The 22088-nt window shown below is 35.5% G+C and overlaps 1 protein-coding gene across 3 annotated transcripts in view; it reads right to left on the bottom strand.

Annotated features, from left to right (window-relative positions):
• Positions 1-18702, bottom strand: part of Sqor (Sulfide quinone oxidoreductase) — a 32285-nt gene extending 13583 nt beyond the window's left edge. The window contains exons 1-6 of one of the 3 annotated variants that reach the window (XM_089253716.1): positions 18643-18702; positions 8948-9191; positions 6297-6467; positions 6106-6159; positions 3508-3702; positions 2212-2424 (exon numbers count right to left, since the gene is read on the bottom strand). In XM_089253716.1, coding sequence (XP_089109842.1) covers positions 2212-2424; positions 3508-3702; positions 6106-6159; positions 6297-6467; positions 8948-9154 — 840 coding nt within the window. In that variant the 5' untranslated portion in view covers positions 9155-9191; positions 18643-18702. Of the gene's footprint in view, positions 1-2211; positions 2425-3507; positions 3703-6105; positions 6160-6296; positions 6468-8947; positions 9192-18484; positions 18575-18642 lie in introns of those variants that run through there. The other 2 variants (XM_089253714.1, XM_089253715.1) reach the window with 2 other exon arrangements.
• Positions 18703-22088: the final 3386 nt, after the last annotated feature.

The following is a 22088-nucleotide window of genomic DNA, read 5'->3' as shown; positions in this document are numbered from 1 at the left end:
TTCGAACCCCACAGTGGTGGTCGGCGGAAGTTGGTTTTCTGTGGTTCCCAACTTCAAGGCGCAAATGCGAGCCGATCTCCCCGTTAAAAAGTCTCGCCACAGAGAGCAACAGTCCTACAACGATAAATCATTCAATCATAACACTTCACTCATAGTTAGAAAAACTAGTGGCAGATGGCAGCACTACACATAACAAGCATTACAGAGAAACAACAAAAAACTTCACGTCGGGTTTCACTACACGTACACGCACATTCCCGCATGTACCGATTCGTTGGGGAGGGGTGTGGGGCGCGGGAAGAGGGTGTGGTGTAGTAGTAGTAGTAGGTAGGGCCTCCAAAAAATGGCTCGGGAATCCATGATGTTCTTAAGTCAGCCACCTCGTTGGGCAATTTGCCTGTTGTGGCATTGTATTTGTATTTGGCGCCATAATTTTCCGATAACATGAGGTGACGACTTGTCGAGGTTTTACTGTATATTCAAAAGTCTTTCCCCTCCAGTTATTTACAGTCACAGGGTCAACATCAACAGCTTCACACCACAAACTTCCTTGAATTTTATTGAAGGTCATTTTCAAAAAATTTCTAGCCATTCATTGAATGCATGGAAATCTACCTTTCCAAGTTGTTTGGCAATTTTTTTTGCTTTAGCTTGAACCATTGACCCAGTTATTCGCAGATTTTGGATCTGGCATTCACAAACCATTCCCATACAATTTCATTAATTTGCTCATTTTCAGTCTTGTGCATTTTTCATTTTGTTTCTCTATTTTCATTCAACCATTCTTGAATTTCATGTTTTCTTCTGATAATGTCATAACATTGGGTTTTTCCAATAGCAAACTTTTTTGTTATCGTTGTAACATTTAAATTTTCTTTTGCTTTTACATCTATGACCAGCATTTTTGAGTTCAAATCCAATACATATTTCTTGTGACTGGAGGCCATCTCTACACGAATGAAATGCTAAAACATAGTAATGCTAAATTGTGAACAATAATTCAGTCTCCCTCACCTATTTTTCTTCCGAACTAATTTGAATAGAAATTATCAACATTTCTCCAAGAAACAGGAGTGTTTCCTAACAAAAGCGACCATTTCTAGTGTAAATAAAATGCTAAGTGGGATTTTACTAAATTTTGAATAGTAAATCCGCTTCCACCCAAGCCAAACCCCAACCTTCAGATACAACACAGGATCTTATATGTTGTCTTGGCCTGTGATGATAAATTTTTTTTCCTGAGGGGGGAGGAAGAGTCTACAAGGAAAAATAAATTATGAGACTTTTGCTTAGACAAACATATTAAACCTATTGTGGCAACATCATAATCATGCACATGAAACTTAACTCATGACATCATGTTACCGGATCTATAAAAGGCGATGTGCCGATCCAGTTTTGCTCTTGTTCTTTAGCTCACTCACAATGTACTAAGTTGTTCCTGTTAATCATTAATTCTCTGTTCATGTTATCAGCTGATTAAAAAATGTTATAGGAAATATTCATTCAGTTGGGTGTTGATTTTGCACAACCACACCTGTTGCTAATGAGTAATTCATAGATATAAAGATGATTTCAGTTTTGATGAGTTTCTACAGTAACCTAAGAAAACATCAGTCACCTCAATTTATTGTCAAAAATTTTTCAAGGTATTTCTTTCAAGCTCTTTCAGCTAACACAAATGTATGCTCAACTTTTTGAAAAAAAAATCACTTTTATTATCAAAAAAATTGAAAACAAATGAATAAATTATTCAAAAACTAAAAAGCAAGACCATGAAAATTCATATTTTCTAGAGGAAAAGAGGGTACCAATATGCAGCAATACCTTGGCGAATGAGTATATTTCATTAAAGAACCATATTCATTAGCTAAAATGTGATTTCCAGTAGGTCTCTTGGAAAGTGTTCGATTATCATTCTTAATACTGCCTAAAATTTAAACCATAAGTGTTATAAAACAGTTAGTAGTGCTAGCACAAAAAAAAATCTGATTGAAGGCTGAAATACCAAGTGCAAATCAGGATTTGAGTCCAGGATCAATGAGGTGAAAGTTTGTTTTAAACACATAGCTACAAGATAGCCATCATTCCATATTTTTATATATTTATACATAATTAACTTCTTACAACTGTACTCTGATTTATTATATTGAACGGTTGTGAACAAGAAAATAGTTTAAAACCAATCTCTGCATAAAAAACTAAAAATACCTTTATTGAATAAGTTGAACGTCTTATGTCTTGCAACTTTGCAAAAACAGCTTCCCTGGTATGTGGCTTTACTTCAACTAAATTATACAAGGTGTAAACTTCTATGTCTTTACTCTGAGCAATCTTGGAAAGTGCTTCTGCATATTTTGGAACTGAAAATATTTTGTTCATGGCTGTGCAGAATATAATTTTTGCGTCATCTCTTTTGCCTTTCTGAAATATACAAAGAGCTAATGGTGTAATGATACATAAATAAAATACAAGTAGTTCAATAGAGTTTAGGTATTGGCTGTGTGTGTGCCAATTATCAGAATTAAATCTATTCTAAACAATTTTGATCACACAAACTTGTAGAGGAGAGTAAAGTATAGTGTATGCAGTCAACATAGCTTATTAGAATCACAGATAATGTCATCACTTGGGTATTGGTATCGTTTTTGCAAAGAACAGAATGGACCAATACCATAACATAGAAAAGAATTGGTTTTTTTCTTATTGGGAGTTTGGATAATGTTATCAAATTTTTTTTGTCAAAAGGGTTTTTTTTTGCACATTCTGAAGCTAAAATTTAACCAAACTTAATTTTTTTCCTGTAAGTTATTGTTATCAGGCTGCAAGACTATGTAGGATTCTAGAAGAAGTTCTTTCCCCCTCTTGTTGACAAACATTTCCGTACTTAATCAGTCCATAGCTGTGATCCATATACGTGTGGAACTGCTTTTGCAATGGCCTTCCTATAGTGGAGGCAAATTTATGGTGAAAAAAAAACCACTTTCCTTCAATTCTTAATCAGTTTCTTTCAGTTGACCAGATTCAAATGTCTTTTTCCAAGAGACTTTCTCAAGAGATCTATGAAATGTACTGTGTTACTGTGTGCATTAAAAAAAATATCGTACTTAGTGATAAACACTTGATATAGTTTCATTCTAATGCCTCACATCGCTGTTTAGCAAAAATGCAAAATTTTAGCTTAGAGGAAAAAAAAAAAAGAGGTCCTGTTTTAGAATGGAGTAAAAAAATGGTATGATTGAACATTTTGCAACCAATTATGTGGGAAAGAGAAATGGTTGTCCCTTTTTACGAAAACCAATTCCCTATACATTTCGTTCAACCAAATGGGATGTATGGTCACTGTACTTGCAAACAAGACTTTTTTCAGATGTAATTACTATTCGGTTATTGTTATCAGAAACCCAGAGTCCTGATGTGATCACATTAAACTGTGTGGACTGTATTTAATTATTTAGAGCAAATCACCATAGCTACGTCCAGTAAAAATAGAAGGTTTAAATTTACCTGTCTAAGGTAATCATCAGCTAAATATGCAATTTTTTGAGGAGCACCAGCACATTTTATTGGGGGAAGAGGCTGCGTAAATATGGCATTACCACTCTGAAAATTTTTCAATGCAGCAATGGTCTTTTCCACAGTATTTGGTGAGTAATTAGAGCACACTCCAGGTGTATCAAAAGCTTCTGGCAGACCTTTAATCTAAAAATAATCAATTCACACAAGATGAAAGTAATCAGAGATTTGTTGATAAATCAAATTAGAAAAAAAAGAGTATCAATTTAGGCTTTATAAACACAAATAACATACAAATTTCCAATGTCAGAAGTGCGAAAAAATAAAAAAAGTAATATATATATATTTTTTGCTTTTGAATCAGTGACAATGGAACAACCATTAAGATGCTACCGATCGTTGTTGCAATTTACTTTCAAGATTTATGATTCAAATCACAGATAGTACAGAAATTAATTCCCATCAATATACTATACAGTAGATGCAAGCATGGCCCCACATTTGCAAGACTCTCTAGACCAGACTTTCTGATGAATTTATAGCATGAAAAAATGATGAGAATTGACCCGAGCCCTGTCAGCGCCACCCTTTTGGGGGCCATGGAAGCAAGTTATGCTATGGAATCAGGTACATCAAAATCATTACACACATTTTACTTATGAAAAACTGTTTGATCAAACGTCTTTACTCAAAATGTTGTAAAATTTTATTTTTGTTGTCACTCTCTTAATACTGTGTTAAGCATTCTACCATGAAATTCAGTTAAACCCTAAAACGAAAAAAAAAAAGTTGTTTGTTGTTTTGAAACTTTGAAGGAGTCTTTATAATGGTAGCCACAATAGCATCACGAATACTTCATCCAAACATTTTTGAAGTGACACTTCATTAGGGATGGTGCAAATTATCAGATTCATGTCAGAAAAAGTGAAACAGAAAAACAGAAATAATAACTTTCCCTTTCCTTCAATGACAAAAGTGAAACAGAGGAACAGAAATAACGCACACATTCCTTTCCCTTAAAACCTGATCCGTAGATGGATTTACATTGGGTTGGTGGTGGAGAGAAAAAATTCAGAGATTGTCTTGTGGTTGATTGAAGCATTTTGTGCTTTGTGTCGGACAAAGGCAGTTTGTTATCTTTCCCTACCTTGTGTGACGACACTGGAATCATAGAACGTCCCCTTTAGAGATGGTAGGATGGACAATATGCTCACAGTTTGGAAGAAAAGACGAGGATAGGGTGGAGTGGACAGGAATGTGTGTGTGTTGTATGCATAGTGAGGGTGAAGCAAATTTTTTCCATGCATCACAAAGCTCTCATTTTCTTCCCACCGGTTTTTTAGACAAAATTACTGATGGTGGTGGGAAGTTAAAAGTGGTAGGATGGGCGATGAACACAAATTTGTAAGAAAAAAAAATTGGTTTGGTAGATTGGGAAGGAGTGTGTATGTGTTCATATGTTATATATCTTGCATTGCGAGCACGTAAGGTATTGCATATTTTATAATTATATTTTATATTTATAAATATTCAGTATAAGAAAATCCCTTGTTATCGTATCCACTATATGAGTTGTAAATTTTATATACAGGTTTCACTTCTGTTACGCAAGATTCTCATGTAAATTTTTCTAAAATCTAATTCCTTGAGATACAATTATTATTTATTGCCAGAAACAACCAAAATATATGGAAATTGGAATAGTACAACAGCAGTTCTTTATATTTAATATGCTAACTAGTCAGAAAGTTTACATTTCAGAAGTTATTTCATTATCAATTTTTTGACAATTTTTATTCCATCATTAACACTTTACATAAGCAAGGACCAATCAGACTGGGACCTAAAATTCAAAGTTGATTCTGTATGGCTATTTTTTCAGATCCTCTCACTATAACCAGAGATGGATTAAGGTTAGTTGAAGCCCCGGGAACAGAAGAAAATATTTGGCCCCTTAAATTAGAAAAAAATTTAAAGTTAGGGTTTTGCAGTGGCCTTCAGAACTCTGTGTCCAGGGCACACACCTAGTGCACCTGCACTGTTAAATCTGCTTCTGACTGGGATTCAAACCCAGACCTTATCAAACTGGGAGTAGGTATCATTCAGCTGCAACTGCTGGGGGTGGGGGGGGAGGGATTATCTGTATCAGGTATTACTGACATTTTTCTCACATTACAACTGATTGAACACTATGATGCCTTATATTTCACTTAAAATGAAGGAAGCTACTCATATATGTTCCCACCCACTCAACTGATGTTCAATTTGATTTTGTTTAATTCTGATTTGAATACAATATTTTCCAGTTTCATGTTTTCACACCAAATTGCTTACTTAGTCATAATTTACACCCCCCCCCCCACTTGTCATCAAAAGTAAGCAAAGAAACCCCCCCCCCCCCAATTAGTGCTTACGTAATGCTTGAATGGCCTCTGGGAAGCACCAGAGGCTGGTGTACTAACCATTCGACAACCCAACTGCAGAGTAACTTTCTAAATAGTCTTTTCTAATTCTCTTTCGTATGTAATAGTTGAACAGACAGTTATTAAAAAAATATTTAGCATGTAGAATCATATTTTTCAACAGTACCTTTTCAAAACCAAGTTTCATGCCCAGTGCAATGATGAGGTAATCATAATTAACCTAAAAATTGCATACAAAGAAAAATGTAAGTAAATATTGTTTGATAATCATCAAATTTAGATGCCTAAAAAAGAGAAAGTCATTAAAACTTTAATTTTTAATTATTAAAAATTAAAATAATTATCAGTTAATCTTACGTGCTTGCCAGATTTTGTTTTGATCATATTTTCTTTTGGATGAAAAGAAATCACACTGTCCTGAAGCCATGTCACTCCATTTGGTATCAAACTACACATTTTGCGATAAGATTTCTGAAAATCTACAATGCCACCGCCGACAAGTGTCCAATATGGTTGATAATAATGTACCTGCAAAATGTTTCAATGCAATCCTTCTTTAACTTGATACAAATTTCATTATATCAAAAATATTGTGCAAAGGGTAATAAGTCAATGTAAATATTAATTATTTTAGTGCAATAAAGTTAATTAATGCTCTCACACAATAATAAGATTGATATATACATTTTAAGGATATACAAGAGTTAAATATTCTTGAGGTTGTGGCAGTAATTGCATGACTCTTAAAAATCCAGATGCAGTGGAACTTCAGTTTATGAGCATGATGATCCATTCCATATAAATGTACTCATAATCCACACAAAACACTTTCAAAATACATATTCAAATGCAAGGCCACAACAGGCAAAATGCCCCCAACGAGGTAGCTGAGAAAAAGATGCCCATAACAAATATAGACGTCATATATTTCAAAAATGCAGCAACCCAATTAAAAATGCAATCAATTATAAAAACTAAAAACTATATATATAACATGAAAAATATTATACAATGCCCATAAAATATATTTATGGTTGTCTTACTATAAGTATGGATAGCTTCTTAATTTACCCCAACTTGTTTATCACATTTCTTTTTAAACATGTCAATTGTGTTAGAATTTACTACCACTAGGGGTAAGCTATTCCATTTACCAAACAACCCCATTAGAAGAAAAACTCTCTGCTACACCACAACCTAAAATTGTCCCTTACCAATCGATACTGGTGTCCCCTTGTCAAAGCAGTCGATTGATACTGTATTAATTATTCATGGTCCACCCTATCCATCCTGTTGAAAAGTTAATAATTATAAAAGCAACCTTTTTTATATAAAGATGAAGTGTCTAAAATGTACAGAATAAAAAAAACAGAGCAATCTTAATAATCTTTTTAAAAACTTAAAAGTGAATTCGACTGTTTTTCGGATGTGTGTGTGTGTGATGTTCATCCAAAACAAAACTATTGTAATTTGAACACTTTCAATTTTTTTTTAAACCAGCCCCTCATATGTACATGTTAATTTAAATTTGCTACATATAAATATTAGAAGTATCAGTATGAATTTTCACTACCTACTTTAAAAACATCTGGTTGAAATAAATATTCTAACTTTATCTGAGAGAAATTTGGATTTTTGACAATGAATTGACTTATATAACATTTAAAACATTGATAAATCTCATTCTTGCAGAGATCAGTCTATATCAGGAAGTGTATTGGTTTTTCATAGAAAATATTTCATTAAAATGAAAACTTAATAAAAGTAAAATGTTTTCATAGCATAACAAGAACCAGGGTTGTTTGGTTTAAACCACGCCTGTTTTAACCAAGTGGTTTTTTTGGGAAAAAAAAAACCATGTGGATTTATATTCATAAAACCACGTTGTTTTAGGAATATAAATCCAAAAACTCTACCGGTTGAGTGGAAGGCAAACAAAAAAGTGTGGATGAGAGCTAAAATCATGGAAGAGTGGCTTGTTCCCTTTAATGCCAGAATGAAGAAACAAAAATGACATGTCCTGGTATTTCTTGACAATGTGACTTGTCATCCTCACATTAAGCTTTTTAATGTTAAACTGGTTTTTTCCCTCCACCTAGCACAACTAGTGTTACACAGCCAATGGATCAAGGAGTGGTTCGCAACGTGAAAACAAACAGAGCTTTGTAATGCAATCACTCCTGGCAAAGATGAAAAATGCATCAAGTTTAACAGAATTAACAAAATCTATCAACCTACTTGATGCGATATTATGGCTTACGAAAGCATGGAAAAAAGTTGATAATGAAACCATAACTCGCTGTTTTGTGAAAAAGAACTTCCCTGGAGAAATCAATTAAGTAGAAGAATCAGTCAATCATGAAATTGATAATCTACAAGACACATTAGATGCAGCAGCAAAAGTAGGATTGCATACAATACACTTCGTAACAGTGGATGATGAACTAGCAACGGTAGCATCGTATAAAAACTGTATTGGAACAAACCCAATTTTGAAGGTTATCTGATTTCCTTCAAATAGAAGAAATGCCATAACAGACTATTATAATGGACAACTCCCTCTTTATTAAAGGTAGCTGAACAAAAATGTAATGAAAAAAACATGAATCACATAAATAAAATCAACTATTAATTGGAACACAAGCAAGTCATTTGATCATTTTTTTTACACCACAATCATTTTGATCATTTTCAGCACACAAAGACTGATTGGATTGAGACCTACAAGTTTATAGCTGTTCTACATTTTTTCTTTCTTCCATGTCTTTTGCTGACAGGTTGATAGACCTCACTTTGACAGAGGACTTCCTCTGGTAGCAATGTGCTTTTGTGATCCTGTGTCACAAAAGGCTCTGACAAAGACTAATTGGGGTATCAAACTTGTAACACCTCCTAACATCCTTTGGTACAATAGTTGAGTATCTTATTGACTTGGTCAACCCGTGCCCCATTAACAAATCATTCATTTAAGCCAAACAATATTCATATTCAATATATATATTACTTACATCAGATGGTTCAATAATTGCTATATTGCCTTTTCCAAACTTAGCAGACAACTTTGCAGCCATTGTAATACCACCTGTTCCACCACCTGCAATTACCAGCTTATAAGATGTTTGTTCACAGACTGCTGAAGTATTCAACCAGATAGAATTGTTAAACATGTGTGTGACATGCTTTGTCCAGAGAATGCGTTTCAAGGTTGACAGCATTTTATTTCAATGTAACACAGGCAGATCTATACTGAAACTAAAAATAATGAAATTATGGAAACTGATACATTAAATTGAATTAAAAAAAAACAAACAAAACTATTTAATGAGAATAAAACATTTTTATTCTCTATTAACTAAAACACACTACTATCTAAATTTCATTAGGGTGGGGAGCTCAAATATCGCTCACCTAAGCCATCATTTTAATTACAGGACTAATTCATATGCAATTTATGTAAAAATTGTTCTATTCTATAGTCCAGAGTGTTATTTAAAAATAAACTGAATTACAACTTCAACAGATAATTTTAACACACCCAAAAACTTTTTTTTGCAACCTCTAAATTTTTCCTATTAAAAAAAGTGTTCCTAATATCGCCTATATCTAAAATGGGTTGAAATAAAGTTTAATTTATGTTATGATTATTACTTTCTTTATTAAAAGTGAAAATTAAGACACAACAAAATTGAAAGTAATACAAGACAATTTTTTTGTACTTTTAGAAATATAATTAACGTACCTTTTTAACACTTATCTTAAATACAACATAAAAAAAACTTAATAGCATTCTATACAAACATAACATTTTGTTTTCTTTACTTTTCTCTCATCACATTTTTCGTGGGGCCATTTGTTACATATCAAACATTTTAACCATGTTTCTCTATGAAAATCATTTGAGTAGAGTCCTCCACAAATCGAGCATTGGGCATCATTATCTTCTTCGCCACAACTGCTGTCGTTGTCGTCAGTTGACACATACGGAGATTCTTCATCTTCTGAAGAGATCCTTCTTTCTTCCATTTTTCTGATTTGCATTTTTTCGGAGCTAGTCCCTTTACAGTTTTGCCTGATGTTTTTGCCAGTGTCTTGCTAGAAGTTGACGAACTTTCAAGTGATATCGTGCTTTTTCCCCCTTTTTTTCTTTTCTAGAGATAAGTCAGGGTATCTGTTGAAAAAAGAGGGAGGCATTTCGTCATTCATATTCGTCTTCGGCGTCGTTGGGAACGGACGTGCTATTATCGCGCTCCGCTCACCGACCAATAGAAGACGTTTTATCCGAAACCGTTGCCAGGGGATTACCGAAATATTACCGTCACGCCAGTGCGCCATTTTGTGTCTTTCTTTGTGTTTTTCTTCGTTCTCGTGAGTTTTACTTAGCGTGTTGTTTATTTTTGGGTCATATTCTGCGGTGATTTTCTTTTTTTCAGTGCACGTTGGATTGTGAGATAAGTGGTTTTTTTTTTATTATATTGCTCTCATTTTTTTTAAATTTTCGTTGTGTATTTTCGATCGACTTTAATTTATTTTTCTCGTTCGCATTTCATTTTCGTTGTTTTTTCGCCAGGTTCGCTCGCTTCTTTGATATAAGTTCGTAGGTTTTTGGACGTTAGTGTTAACAAACAGTGTATACTTTTTCACGGGTACTCTCAATAACTTTGTTTTCCTTTTATTTGGGCCTATTGTTGTAGTGTAAGTGTGATGAGATAGTTAGCTAATTCTAATAAGTATAAATTGTACTTCGTAGCTTAATACTTTTTTTAGAGGGTGTTGTATTCTTTATATACATATTTATTTTATTATTCTTGATTTAGTGCTGAGCATTCTACTTTACGTAATTTTTTCGTATAATCTCTTACGTATATTTTGCATAGTAATGTATTTTACATTATTTTAAATTCCAGTTAACGTTTCTCATTTTCCTATTTTTAAGTATTATTATTATTATCTAGCTTTAGCAATAGTGTTAGTATGCCTCGACCTCGACTAGTGTTGTGTAGAGCTTGCGACGGGAGGTTTCCCTGGTCTAGGGGTATAGTAGCTGATAGTTTCAATTGTAAAGGGTGCTTGGTTAGGAAAAGGCTGGAACTCGAGGTCGAAGCTTTATGGGAAAAAGTTAGGGTGCTAGAGGGCCCGGTTATAACGGAGCCTCTGGTCGTCGAGCCACCTGTTGATGAAGAAGCAATCTCCACGAACAACGACATTTTAGAGGGCGAATGGGTGGTCGTGGATGAGGTAGAGGGGGATAGTGATAGGGGTTTAATCATCGGCGATTCTATGGTTAGGGAACTTGGGAACCGAGTGTGTAGGGATTTTCGGGGTTTCGAGCGCTGTTGTCTTCCTGGGGGAAGATTGGCAACGTTCGAGACGTTTTTCATCGCCGAAAGTTGCCCTTGCGGGTGATTCTGTGGGTGGGAACAAATCAGGTAGGAGCGAATATTAGTGAGTCTCTGTCAGAATACCGGGATTTACTATTATCCGCTAGGGAGGGGGGTTCAGATGTGGCAGTGATTCCAGTGCTGCCAAGGGGTAGTAGGGGATATAGGAGTAGGATCCACCAATTCAATATAGGCCTGAAGGACATTTGCTCCTCACTTGGGGTCACGTTCTTGGAGCTTCCCACATTTACCGATAGGTGGCTTCGTTCGGATGGGATCCATCTAAATAAGAGAGGGGTCTGGGAGGTTTACGATAGTCTTAGGTCAGGTTTTTTACTCCCAGACCACGTAGTCGGGAATGCGGGTTAGTTAATGATAATCACAACAGTACTGACTTGAAATTACCCACCTCTGACTTGGATGGCTTCTCGATTGACAACAAACCACCCGGCAAATTAAAATGTGTGTTAATAAATGCCAGGAGCTTGGGTAATAAGAAAGATTTTTTAGAATAAAGCGATAAGGGATAGTAAAAAGGAAGTTGAATCTAGGTTGGCAGATAACATTGGCTCTGACCCAAAATCATTTTTTCGATACGTCAATAATGGATGTAAGGGGACAGTTGGCCCCCTCTGGATAGGAGGCTCTAAGGTAGAGAGCAATGTAGGCATGTGTAGTGCTTTCAATGACTTTTTCGCGTCTGTTTTTAATGGAGATAATGATATTCGATATACGGGTGTTGCATGGGGTAATAAAACCCTCAACGATATTCAAGTAGAAGACGTGGAGGTCCTAAATCTTCTAAGAAATGTATGTGCAAGCAAAGCACCAGGACCAGATGATATCTATCCCAGGGTTCTCAGGGAAGGTGCTAATGAATTGTTGGGGCCAGTTGCACAGATATTCAGGAGTAGTGTTGCTGAGGGTATCGTCCCGAGAGATTGGAAACTGGCTAACGTTGTTCCGATATTTAAGAAGGGTAGTAGAGAAGTGGTGTCTAATTATCGTCCAGTGAGTTTGACGAGCTCCCTCTCGAAAATTTTGGAAATTATCATCAAAAGGCAGTTTGTGAAGTGGATAGACGAGAATAATGTATTGTCGGATAATCAGCATGGGTTCAGGAAGGGGAAGTCATGTGTAACTAACCTCCTTTGCTTCTATGATTACGTGACTAAGGCTTTGGGTAAGAGCAAAAATGTCGACATTGTTTACCTTGATTTCCAGAAGGCATTCGATCGGGTCCAACATGGCAAACTCTTGAAGCGTTTACACGAGATTGGAATAGGGGGCAACTTGCTGAATTGGATAGAATCGTGGTTAAGAGATAGGTCACAACGAGTTATGGTGAACGGGGAATTCTCTGGTTGGACAGACGTCACAAGTGGGGTTCCTCAGGGAAGTGTCCTTGGCCCCATACTTTTTTCACTTTTTATCGACAAACTCGATCAGGGTATCGATGGAATTACTAGCAAATTCGCAGATGATGTGAAGCTAATGGGGGTAATCGGGAATGAAAGCGATAGGGAGTTGCTCCAGACCAACTTAAACAAGATTGCAGCATGGGCAAATGAATGGGGCATGACGTTTAGCGTAGATAAGTGCATGGTCGCTCATTTTGGTTCGAACAACCCATGGTTATCTTACGAGTTGAATGGTGTCACTATCCCGGATGCAACTAGAGTCACCGATTTGGGAATTCTCATTGACGAGCGACTTAAGTTTTCTGAACATTGTTCAGCGGTTGTCAAAAAAGCGAATAGAATGCTTGGTCTCATTTTCAAAAAAGTCTCTTCGCGTTCTCCTAAAGTCATTCTTCCGCTTTTTCGAGGCTTAGTTCGTCCTGGACTGGAGTATGCTGTAAGGTTTTGGAGACCATACCTACAGAGGGACATAGACTTGATTGAAGGGGTGCAGAGAAGAGCTACACGTGTCCTTATTGGCACACAGGGCTTGAGTTATGAAGAGAGACTTCATTTTTTGAATATGTTTACATTGGATGAACGCAGGTGTCGAGGAGATATGATCGAAGTGTTCAAAATTTTCAATGGGATGGATAGGATGGACCATGAACTTTTAGTACACCGCCAATCGACTGCTTTTACAAGGGGACACCAGTATCGATTGGTGAGGGACAATGCAAGGTTATGGTGTCGCAGGGAATTTTTCTCTAATATGGTTGTTAATAAATGGAATAGCTTACCCTCGGAGGTAGTAAATTGTAACACAATTGACACGTTTAAAAAGAAATACGATAAACATGTTGGGGTAAATCGAGAAGCTATCCATTCTTAGAATAAGACAACCATAAGTATTCTTTATGGGCATTGTATAATATTTTATCATGTGTATATATTGTTTATAATTTGTGTTAATTGCATTTTTAATGGGGTTGCTGTATTTTTGAAACATATGACATCCATATTTTTATGGGCATCTTTTTATCAGCCACCTCGTTGGGCATTTTGCCTGTTGTGGCGTTGTATTTGTATTTGTATTTGTATTTCCCACCTGAACTTTTTGTTCTTCAGAAAATGGATGGCATGAATTATTTCTATTGGCAAGTTGAAATTCCATCTTTTTTTACATCCTTTACTGTAAGTCCATAATAAGTTTCATCCATTTGTATAAATAATACTCAACAAATTGATCTTCTACATAAGGCGATAAAAAATGTCTTCATCCTAGTGGCACATCAAGCAATTTTTGAAGTTCATCTTCAGGTTTTTTACGTAGTCTTTTAATGCAGATCCAAATACTTGAAAAGCTTCTGATGCTTTCAATAGTCCCATCGCTATTTTTTACTGCTATATTACATCTTTCATTTTAATCTTGCTACACATCTTTCTATGTGACATCTAAAAAAAACCTACTTAGAAAGTGTTCATAATATCGCCTAGGGCGATAATGGGAACACTCAATTAGGAACAACCTAACTCTCAAACATGGCGGCCTCCACCCTCGGAATCGAATCTCAAACCAAGAAACAGACTACACCAAAAGGTAGCCTTTTACGGTCGCTATCACTGCCTCAAATGATATAATGCTATCACTTGAACTTTATTGATTGAACTAAAACTAATGAAACATGTTTATTAACTCATACACGAAAATAAGAAAAAATTCCCAGACAGAAGAAAAAACAACACAGGTGCGTCTAATCAAGAAGAAACCATGGTAGGCGATATTAGGAACATAGGCAATAATTGGGCCCCTTACACTGTATCTAAATTTTCAGTGTTTCAAAACTTTATATTCAGTTGAGTACAGTCCGCTTACTTGAAGACTCTGCTTATAGCAAGACTTGACAAATCTGAGGAACTTGGAAGTCACTGTGACTAAAAAATCCACATTGATGTCCAAAACTTTATATATATGATTACACAAAAAAGGTAGTTACTAAAGTAAAAAAAAATATTTTCGACTGATTTTCTGGAAAAAATATGCTTGGCTCCTAATAAATTTGGCTGGCACCTAAATTGTTTTCAATTTGTCATCTCGTCTTTTTTTTTTTAGAGCAAAACCTTCTTGGATGCAAAATTTATCTCATAGAGGCAATGTTAGAGTTCCTTGCTTATTAATTCATTTAAAAAGTGTTACCAACTTTTAGCAAGATAATGCTATAAAAGCATGGGTCACTTAGGGATATGTCCTGAAAAGAAAAAAAGATGGGCACAAAAGGAAAAGATTGAAGTTTGTTAGAAAATATGAGCAATATATGAGTATATTGCCTATCATTCACTCGTTTACAATATGTATATTGTAAATGAGTGAATGATAAGCAATATGCCTATGAAATATTAAGCATGAGCCCTGGAAGGATACCATCACTCATATCTCCAACTCCCCTAAAAGACCAGGCTTTTCTAGCTTTAGATTGACTACTGGACATTTCTTGGCTGCTCACCTGACCATATTACAATGGATTGAATGAACTCTGTAAGTTACTACATAGATGAAAAATAACATGTCCTGAATAGGAAACTATTTGAAACCTATTACAGTCTATGTTCATTATAACGACTCCACATTATAGCAACCATTCCATTATTTTATCAGCCATCTTTTTATCAGCCACCTCGTTGGGCATTTTGCCTGTTGTGGTGTTGTATTTGTATTTGTATTTGTATAATGACCTGTAAAATAAGTCCCAAATTCTTTCATGTAACTACTACTCTATATATTATCCATTTGATATAACGACCACCTGATATAACATAATTTTTGACGGAGCGGAAGGAGTCGTTATAACGAGCGTCGACTGTATATTGGTAACTGTAATGGAATGGTCATTATAATGCACATTTATTATAATGAGTGTCAACCATAATTAAATGGAAGAGTTGATAAACTTTGCCCAATAATATTAAGAAGACACCAACGAATAAGGTAAATACACGAAAATACAAAAATCTTAATGCATTTCGACACCAATGGGTGTCGTCTTCAGAGGAAAAGTTTCCTCCTTGGGTAGAATAGCAAATCTTAATGCTTGGTTGCTCAGTGGAAAAAAGTATGTCTGTTCACTTCAAACGTCATGGTCACCACAATGTTTTTATTTTTCTTCCATATCTTGTGTGTATTCAAATATTCCGTAATTTTCCACGGGCTGTAGCAGTTCCAATTTTATGAGGCGAGTCCTCCAGTACTTCATTTCTTTACTTCAACCTGTTTTTCATATCCTGTTTCTGCTCAGACAATTTCATTTTTTGCGTACATGCATTACAAGCCATGACACCAACATCCAGCAGCAGGGGTCCCCAGGCCAAACTTTCTCACTGGCTACTCCACAGTGAATCTAGTGTCTGCCACAATGAGGATAACTGAATCAAGAATGAGCAGTACGCTTTTGAACCAGGTTTTCAAAACTTCATCTTCATGTCCTTGTGATAATCCTCACAGACATGTCGCTGTATTCTAATTTACCTGTTATTGGCCAAATCTGGGTCCTTTTTGAGTGAAAGTGGGTCCCTCTTGAAAAAAAATTAAAGTATGCCCTTCCCCCATCATTCATTGGTATCCTTGTGAAGCAAATAATTCATTTCTAAAAACATGTTCAATCCAAAGATTCACTGAAAAAAAGATTAATTTACCAGCTTATACCTAGGTTCTTTTACTTTCATTCTCTCCTACTGCAGAACACGTCCCATGGGATGTGTTTATCAAACTTTTATGCATCCTTTTCCGAAATTCCAGGTTTTTGGCATGCTATAGCGTGTCAGCAGCATCTCTGCCTTAGACTTTTTCGCTAAAACAGAGCTGCAAGTTCTTTGGAAATGCGTATATTCTCAGAGATAAGTGATCCCCCTCCAGTGTATGTCAAAGCGCATGAGTAAGAAAAAAAAATCTTGTTAACAGCAACAAGCCCCTGTATGCTGTTTATAATAGTCACTGAGTAGCTGCAAAGAAATAAATTTTTTAATGGTTTTCTCACACAAGATAGACATGCACAGCTTTTCAAACTGTGTTCTCCTTTGTGTAATATTTGAAATAACCATCATTTCATTGTTCATTGTCTAATGTGTCCCTATATAGCAGCGGTTCTCAACAGGTGCTTTGTATGCACTCTCCAGGGGCTCCGCGATCACTCGAAGAAAATATAAAAAAAGTTAATTTGAAAAAAATAATTATAAATATTTTTAAATAATAAAAATAAATGAGTAACTTTGATGAATAAATAAAAAATAGGCATAAGGGGCTACGACATAGAAATTACAAACTAAAAAGGGCTCCGTGAGTCAAAAAAGGTTGAGAACCGTTGCTATATAGGATTATTTTTCATCAGGTTGTATTGTTCCTATATATATATTCTTTAACAAATATATATATATATATATATATATATATATATATATATATATATATATATATATATATATATATATATATATATATTCAGGAACAACTTTGCCTTTTTTGTCATGGCTTCTGTCTTTAATGGTCATGAAATATCAGGTCATTATTTCTAACGACCTCAATTTGAAATTTTCTTCAAGTCCCAAATGCGTTGCTTAAAATGCGACGGCAACACATGATATTATTCTTTGTTGTCATATCGGTTTATTATTTAAAAAAAGTCTGGGTTTTATTTTCTTTTATACAGAGAATATTTATTTATCTTATTTATAATATTGTTGGTTTTTGCTTTTGTTACGTTTTCTATGCTGGTGTTTTTTCTTCTGTCCATAGCATCAGTTATGACCTTGGCCACGTTTCGTCGGGCCGTCAGACATGTTTAGCGCCGAAAAAGAAGTTGCCAAGGGGATCTGGATTATACTGCAGCTGTTCCAAGAGGTGAAATGTTCTTTAACCAATCATTTTGAGTATTGCACACATGCTTTTGTTCACATCAGGACCAAAGGTAGAATGAACAGAGAATAGAATGTTGTTTCGTTTCTTTTATTATTTTTTATCATTATTTTTTCATTTCAACAGCTACAGTATGAAAAAAAATTATGAAACCAAGAAAAATGTAAAAAAACATGACCTGCTTCACTCTCGGCAACTTCTTGTTAGGTTTTTCGACATTTTTCTTGCCAAAGAAAAAAATCGCCAAAAAGGGATAATACTATAGCTGTTCCATTATTTTTTATCATAGTTCTTTTTTTTTTTTTTCGTTTTAACAGCCATAATATAATCCCTTTTTTCCTCATAGTATAATACTATACCAGGAACAAATCAAACAATTCTCCATAAAAACCTATGGGAAATCACGTTTTGGCTAATGAATGGGATTCCTGAATGAATTATAATTATCTCCATTAGCCGAGATGTGACTATCAATATTTTGTTTCTTTACACAATAAACTAACTGAAAAAAGTCTGTGAAATAATTAGCCTACACAAACCTATCTCATATGTGGGTAGCATGTGATCGATTACATACTGTACTCGCTACACATGCTCATTGGCGAGAATGGTTGTTGGCTCAACGGCAAATTGCTATTCTTTGAGTATTTAAAAGTATATAGTGTTTTTTTTTGCAAGAAATCACAGATTGCAATTCGCTATAGGATCATGTGTGTATTAACAGGATGACAATATTTTTCTCAACTTTAAGAGATAACACTAAAATGGAAATTAGAATCGATAAGCAAGCATGATAGTTGATTTCTTTTAGGGTTTGAAAAAAATCTGTAGAATATTGAATTTGCAATAAGAGAAAATAACCTGATTTCTTAACTATTGAAATAATTTGATTTCGTGAACAACTCGAATGACGAAAAGAAAGACCAGTAATTAAAGTAGTCGCAATTAAAGGAACATGTCATTGATGTGATATTTTAGCACAGAAATCATCATCAATTAAAGATTATTACAATATTTACCTTAGCAAGTTAGTTTTGAAATGGCAGGAACTTCTTGCATGGATGATGATGATGTTGTGTGGTAATTGTATGAGACTTGATGTTCTGACCATATTTCATATATAAATGGCCCTGTCACAAGGATTATGGTTTGATGACCATATTTTTTCGGGAAAAATACGGGAAGTTCAGATTTCGGGAAAATACGGGAGATCGCCGATTCTCGCTAAAGCACCAAGCTTATATTACTAGATAAGGTGGCCATCCGCTCCATGCAGGAGAAATAATACTTCTTTCCTCCATGCATCCACCCATTATTTCTTCGGACAGTCCCGGTTGTTTTTTCGGCCATCTCGACTTTTTTTGCAAAAATGTCTCGGTTTTTCCCGTTTTTAAACACAGCCAACTCGAATTTTTATTCTTCATTAAAATGAAAAATTATTTTTCGACTTACAAATTACATTACGATAGCTACAACTATAAATACGAATATTGATCTCTTGTTTGTCGTGGTGAACCTTTTATTTCGCGGAATTCATTTTAATCTACTGCAATTTGCAGTAGTGCTTCATTTCCCACCATTGGGATTATATGTTATTTTAGAAATATTTGGCAACTTTGTTTACCTTTGGCACCATTTTTGGCAATAACTGGCAATGTCCAAGATTTTCCCGTATTTGGGATCCCAATTTCCATGGCAAAACTAGCAAAACGTTTACTCGTTATTAAATCATTCCGTTAGTGAAGTCATATTTACATTCGGTCATCAGGTGTGACGTTATACTGAGGTCTGACTGAAAATGAAATGGCGTCGGAGCCGGGAAAGCTGTGGCACGTTGCAAGGAGCGGAGCACCTCTAGATTCAAAAATAAAAATTTGTTATAATAAGCATAAAGTTCTAGTTGTTTCCCAAATATTGAACACATGCCCCCCCCCCCCATCCTGGAACAGCCCTAGGCTGGGATCTTTTGCCTGTCCCATAGACCATACTTTCAAGAGCCTCTTTATGATGAATTTATATAGCGAGAAAAAAACAAAAATGATGAGAAAAATCGTCCCAGGACTCCCAGGCTCTGTCAGCCTCCACCCTTATGGGGCCATGATTAAACAAGGGAAAAGTGAAAAATCCGCGTTTGCCGTCGATACGTTTTGAATTTGTTTTTCCTCCTGGGGACATGGGCGGAGATACGGGGGTGCGTCCCCCCCACCGCCAAAGGTGGAGTCGACTGATCTAATGTATAAATGTATATGTGAATTGACATCATTGTCATCGTGTCCCCTCCCCAGACTTCCAAGTCTATCTTCCCCTATGCCTGGGGAGGGCCTATTTTGTTGAAACTATTGAAAGTCTTTAGCCGCCAATAAAGAGGCATTCCTGTAAAGCCCCCACACCCCACCTCTCTTTCTCTAAATTTTCATCTGAGTGAAGACTTTTTTTTTTTTGCCCCAGGAATGCAATGGGTGCATCAATAGGAAAGGAGATCCAAACACACATGCTTACATCTGTGCTACTCACCAGTGGCCAAGCCGCAAAACTTCAAAGTGGAATTACTGGTGAGTGTTGGGGAATTTTTAGGAAATAAAAAAACACCTTCCACCATTGGAGCTACTATTTATGACCAGCTGTAAAACCCTTAAAAATCTCTAGCAGTCCAAATATAACGATGAAGGACGTATTAACCTGTTCTCAGAAATGAACGAAGTAGTTGACATATGCAATGGCAAATGTCAGCGACTAATCAGTGAAGTATCTGCTGTATACAGAAAATATTGTGTTTTGAATCGGTCATCAATGACTGGCACATGACTGGCGGTATAATGCTTTCTTTACACGAACGCGGTGAATTACGTTACGAGTTTTAGTTGTGATTTTTTACCAGTGTCGTATAGGTTCACAAATCTAAATCTTTGTTACGAATTTGGAGAAAATTTTTCAAGTTTTAGAGTGGAAAAATCGCAAGCTCAAGGTTTGAAATTCACAAAGTTACACAATTTACATAAGCATCTATCGTGAATATACCGCAATGAGTGTTTCTCACAAAATTTGACAATTTTCTGCTCTTCAGCTGACTTTTATGGTGAGTTACAATGTACGCAGAATTTCTTTTTTATATCACTACCTTCTTTCTAGCTAAGATAAAATACAAAATTCAATAAAATAAAATACATTTTTCATTAAAGTATTAATAAAACGTGCTGACACCACACTTATTAATTAAGTCAGCACAAATAAATTCAAATGTATGGGAAGATTATCATTTCCACTGTGAATGAAAACTTCGTATTTGGAAACTATGCAAAATTATTCTATGAAATTGAATATAAAGACCTTTCGATTGATTTGTGATCAATCATACTTTCCAATGAGGATGTTTGATTCAGTTGCTGATGAAATGCTTCATTGATACGTACCTATTTTGAATTCTGTGCGTTATTAATACAGTCCCAAAAAGGAACAAGTTCTAACAGTCCGTTAAGACCGTAAGATAATGATGCATTCAACTCATAAATTGATTAAAAAGGTTTTAAATTAATTAATCCATTTGTGTGTGAATATTTTTAACTAATTAATAGATTTGTGTATGTGAGAATAGCTTTAATTAATTAATAAATTTGTGTATGTGAATGGTTTTAATTAATTAATCAATTAATTTGCACGCAACTAAAAAGTAATTGATTGTTTGTTAAATATTTATTACCTTATGAACGAGTAAACTATTCCAGACCGGGCCGTAGACTCATAGAAATTTGATTCAAAGGCCGAGGTTTGGAAAAGGTTTGAAAACCACTGTTTTAGGATAATTTTTGGGCTCTCAGGTTATGTTTAGCCCTGCTCAACAACTCTCACTACTTTCTTGGGATGGATGTCATACCCCCTCCAAGGGTAGTGCTGACAGGGCTCCAGCCTGGGGTCATAACAATTACTCGGCGCGCGGCCCACTATTTAGAGGGCTAAGGAGGGTGACGTCGAAAGAAATCCATTATTGTGTTTTATTTTTTACATCATAAATTTACTGAACCGGGGGGGGGGGGGTAATTTGATCTAGAAACTCACCAAAAATCCCAGCTTATGGGTCGGCTAACATTCTTAACTTTTACGCTGATTCAAAGTGATGATTGACCACAAATCAGTATCATTTTAACGCATGGGCTCCTCGGGCATGGCCCGGAAGCGTTAAGCGAACAGAACAAAAATCAGAACTGCTCGATATTTTCCGAATTTGCTAGGTAGGGCCTCAGAAAAATCACTTGGCCAGGAGTCCCATGATGCTCTTATGACGGCCCCGCGACATTTATGGATAAAAGTGGAACTAACAAGCAATGTGTGTGCGCATAAACACGAAAACCAGAGGTTTAAAATCGTCTGTTCTTTATTAGGGGTGCTTGGAGGTCAGTGAGCTTTAGTGAGAAAATAATCAACTCATTATTCTTATATTATACACTGAGTGGCCACATTATCATGACTA

Source organism: Pholcus phalangioides, unplaced genomic scaffold, assembly GCF_987345545.1.
Source record: "Pholcus phalangioides strain wild (caught in Gottingen) unplaced genomic scaffold, Ppha-v1.0 ptg000039l_1, whole genome shotgun sequence".
Taxonomy (NCBI): Eukaryota; Metazoa; Arthropoda; class Arachnida; order Araneae; family Pholcidae; genus Pholcus; species Pholcus phalangioides.
This window is presented reverse-complemented; position numbering and strand designations above follow the sequence as displayed.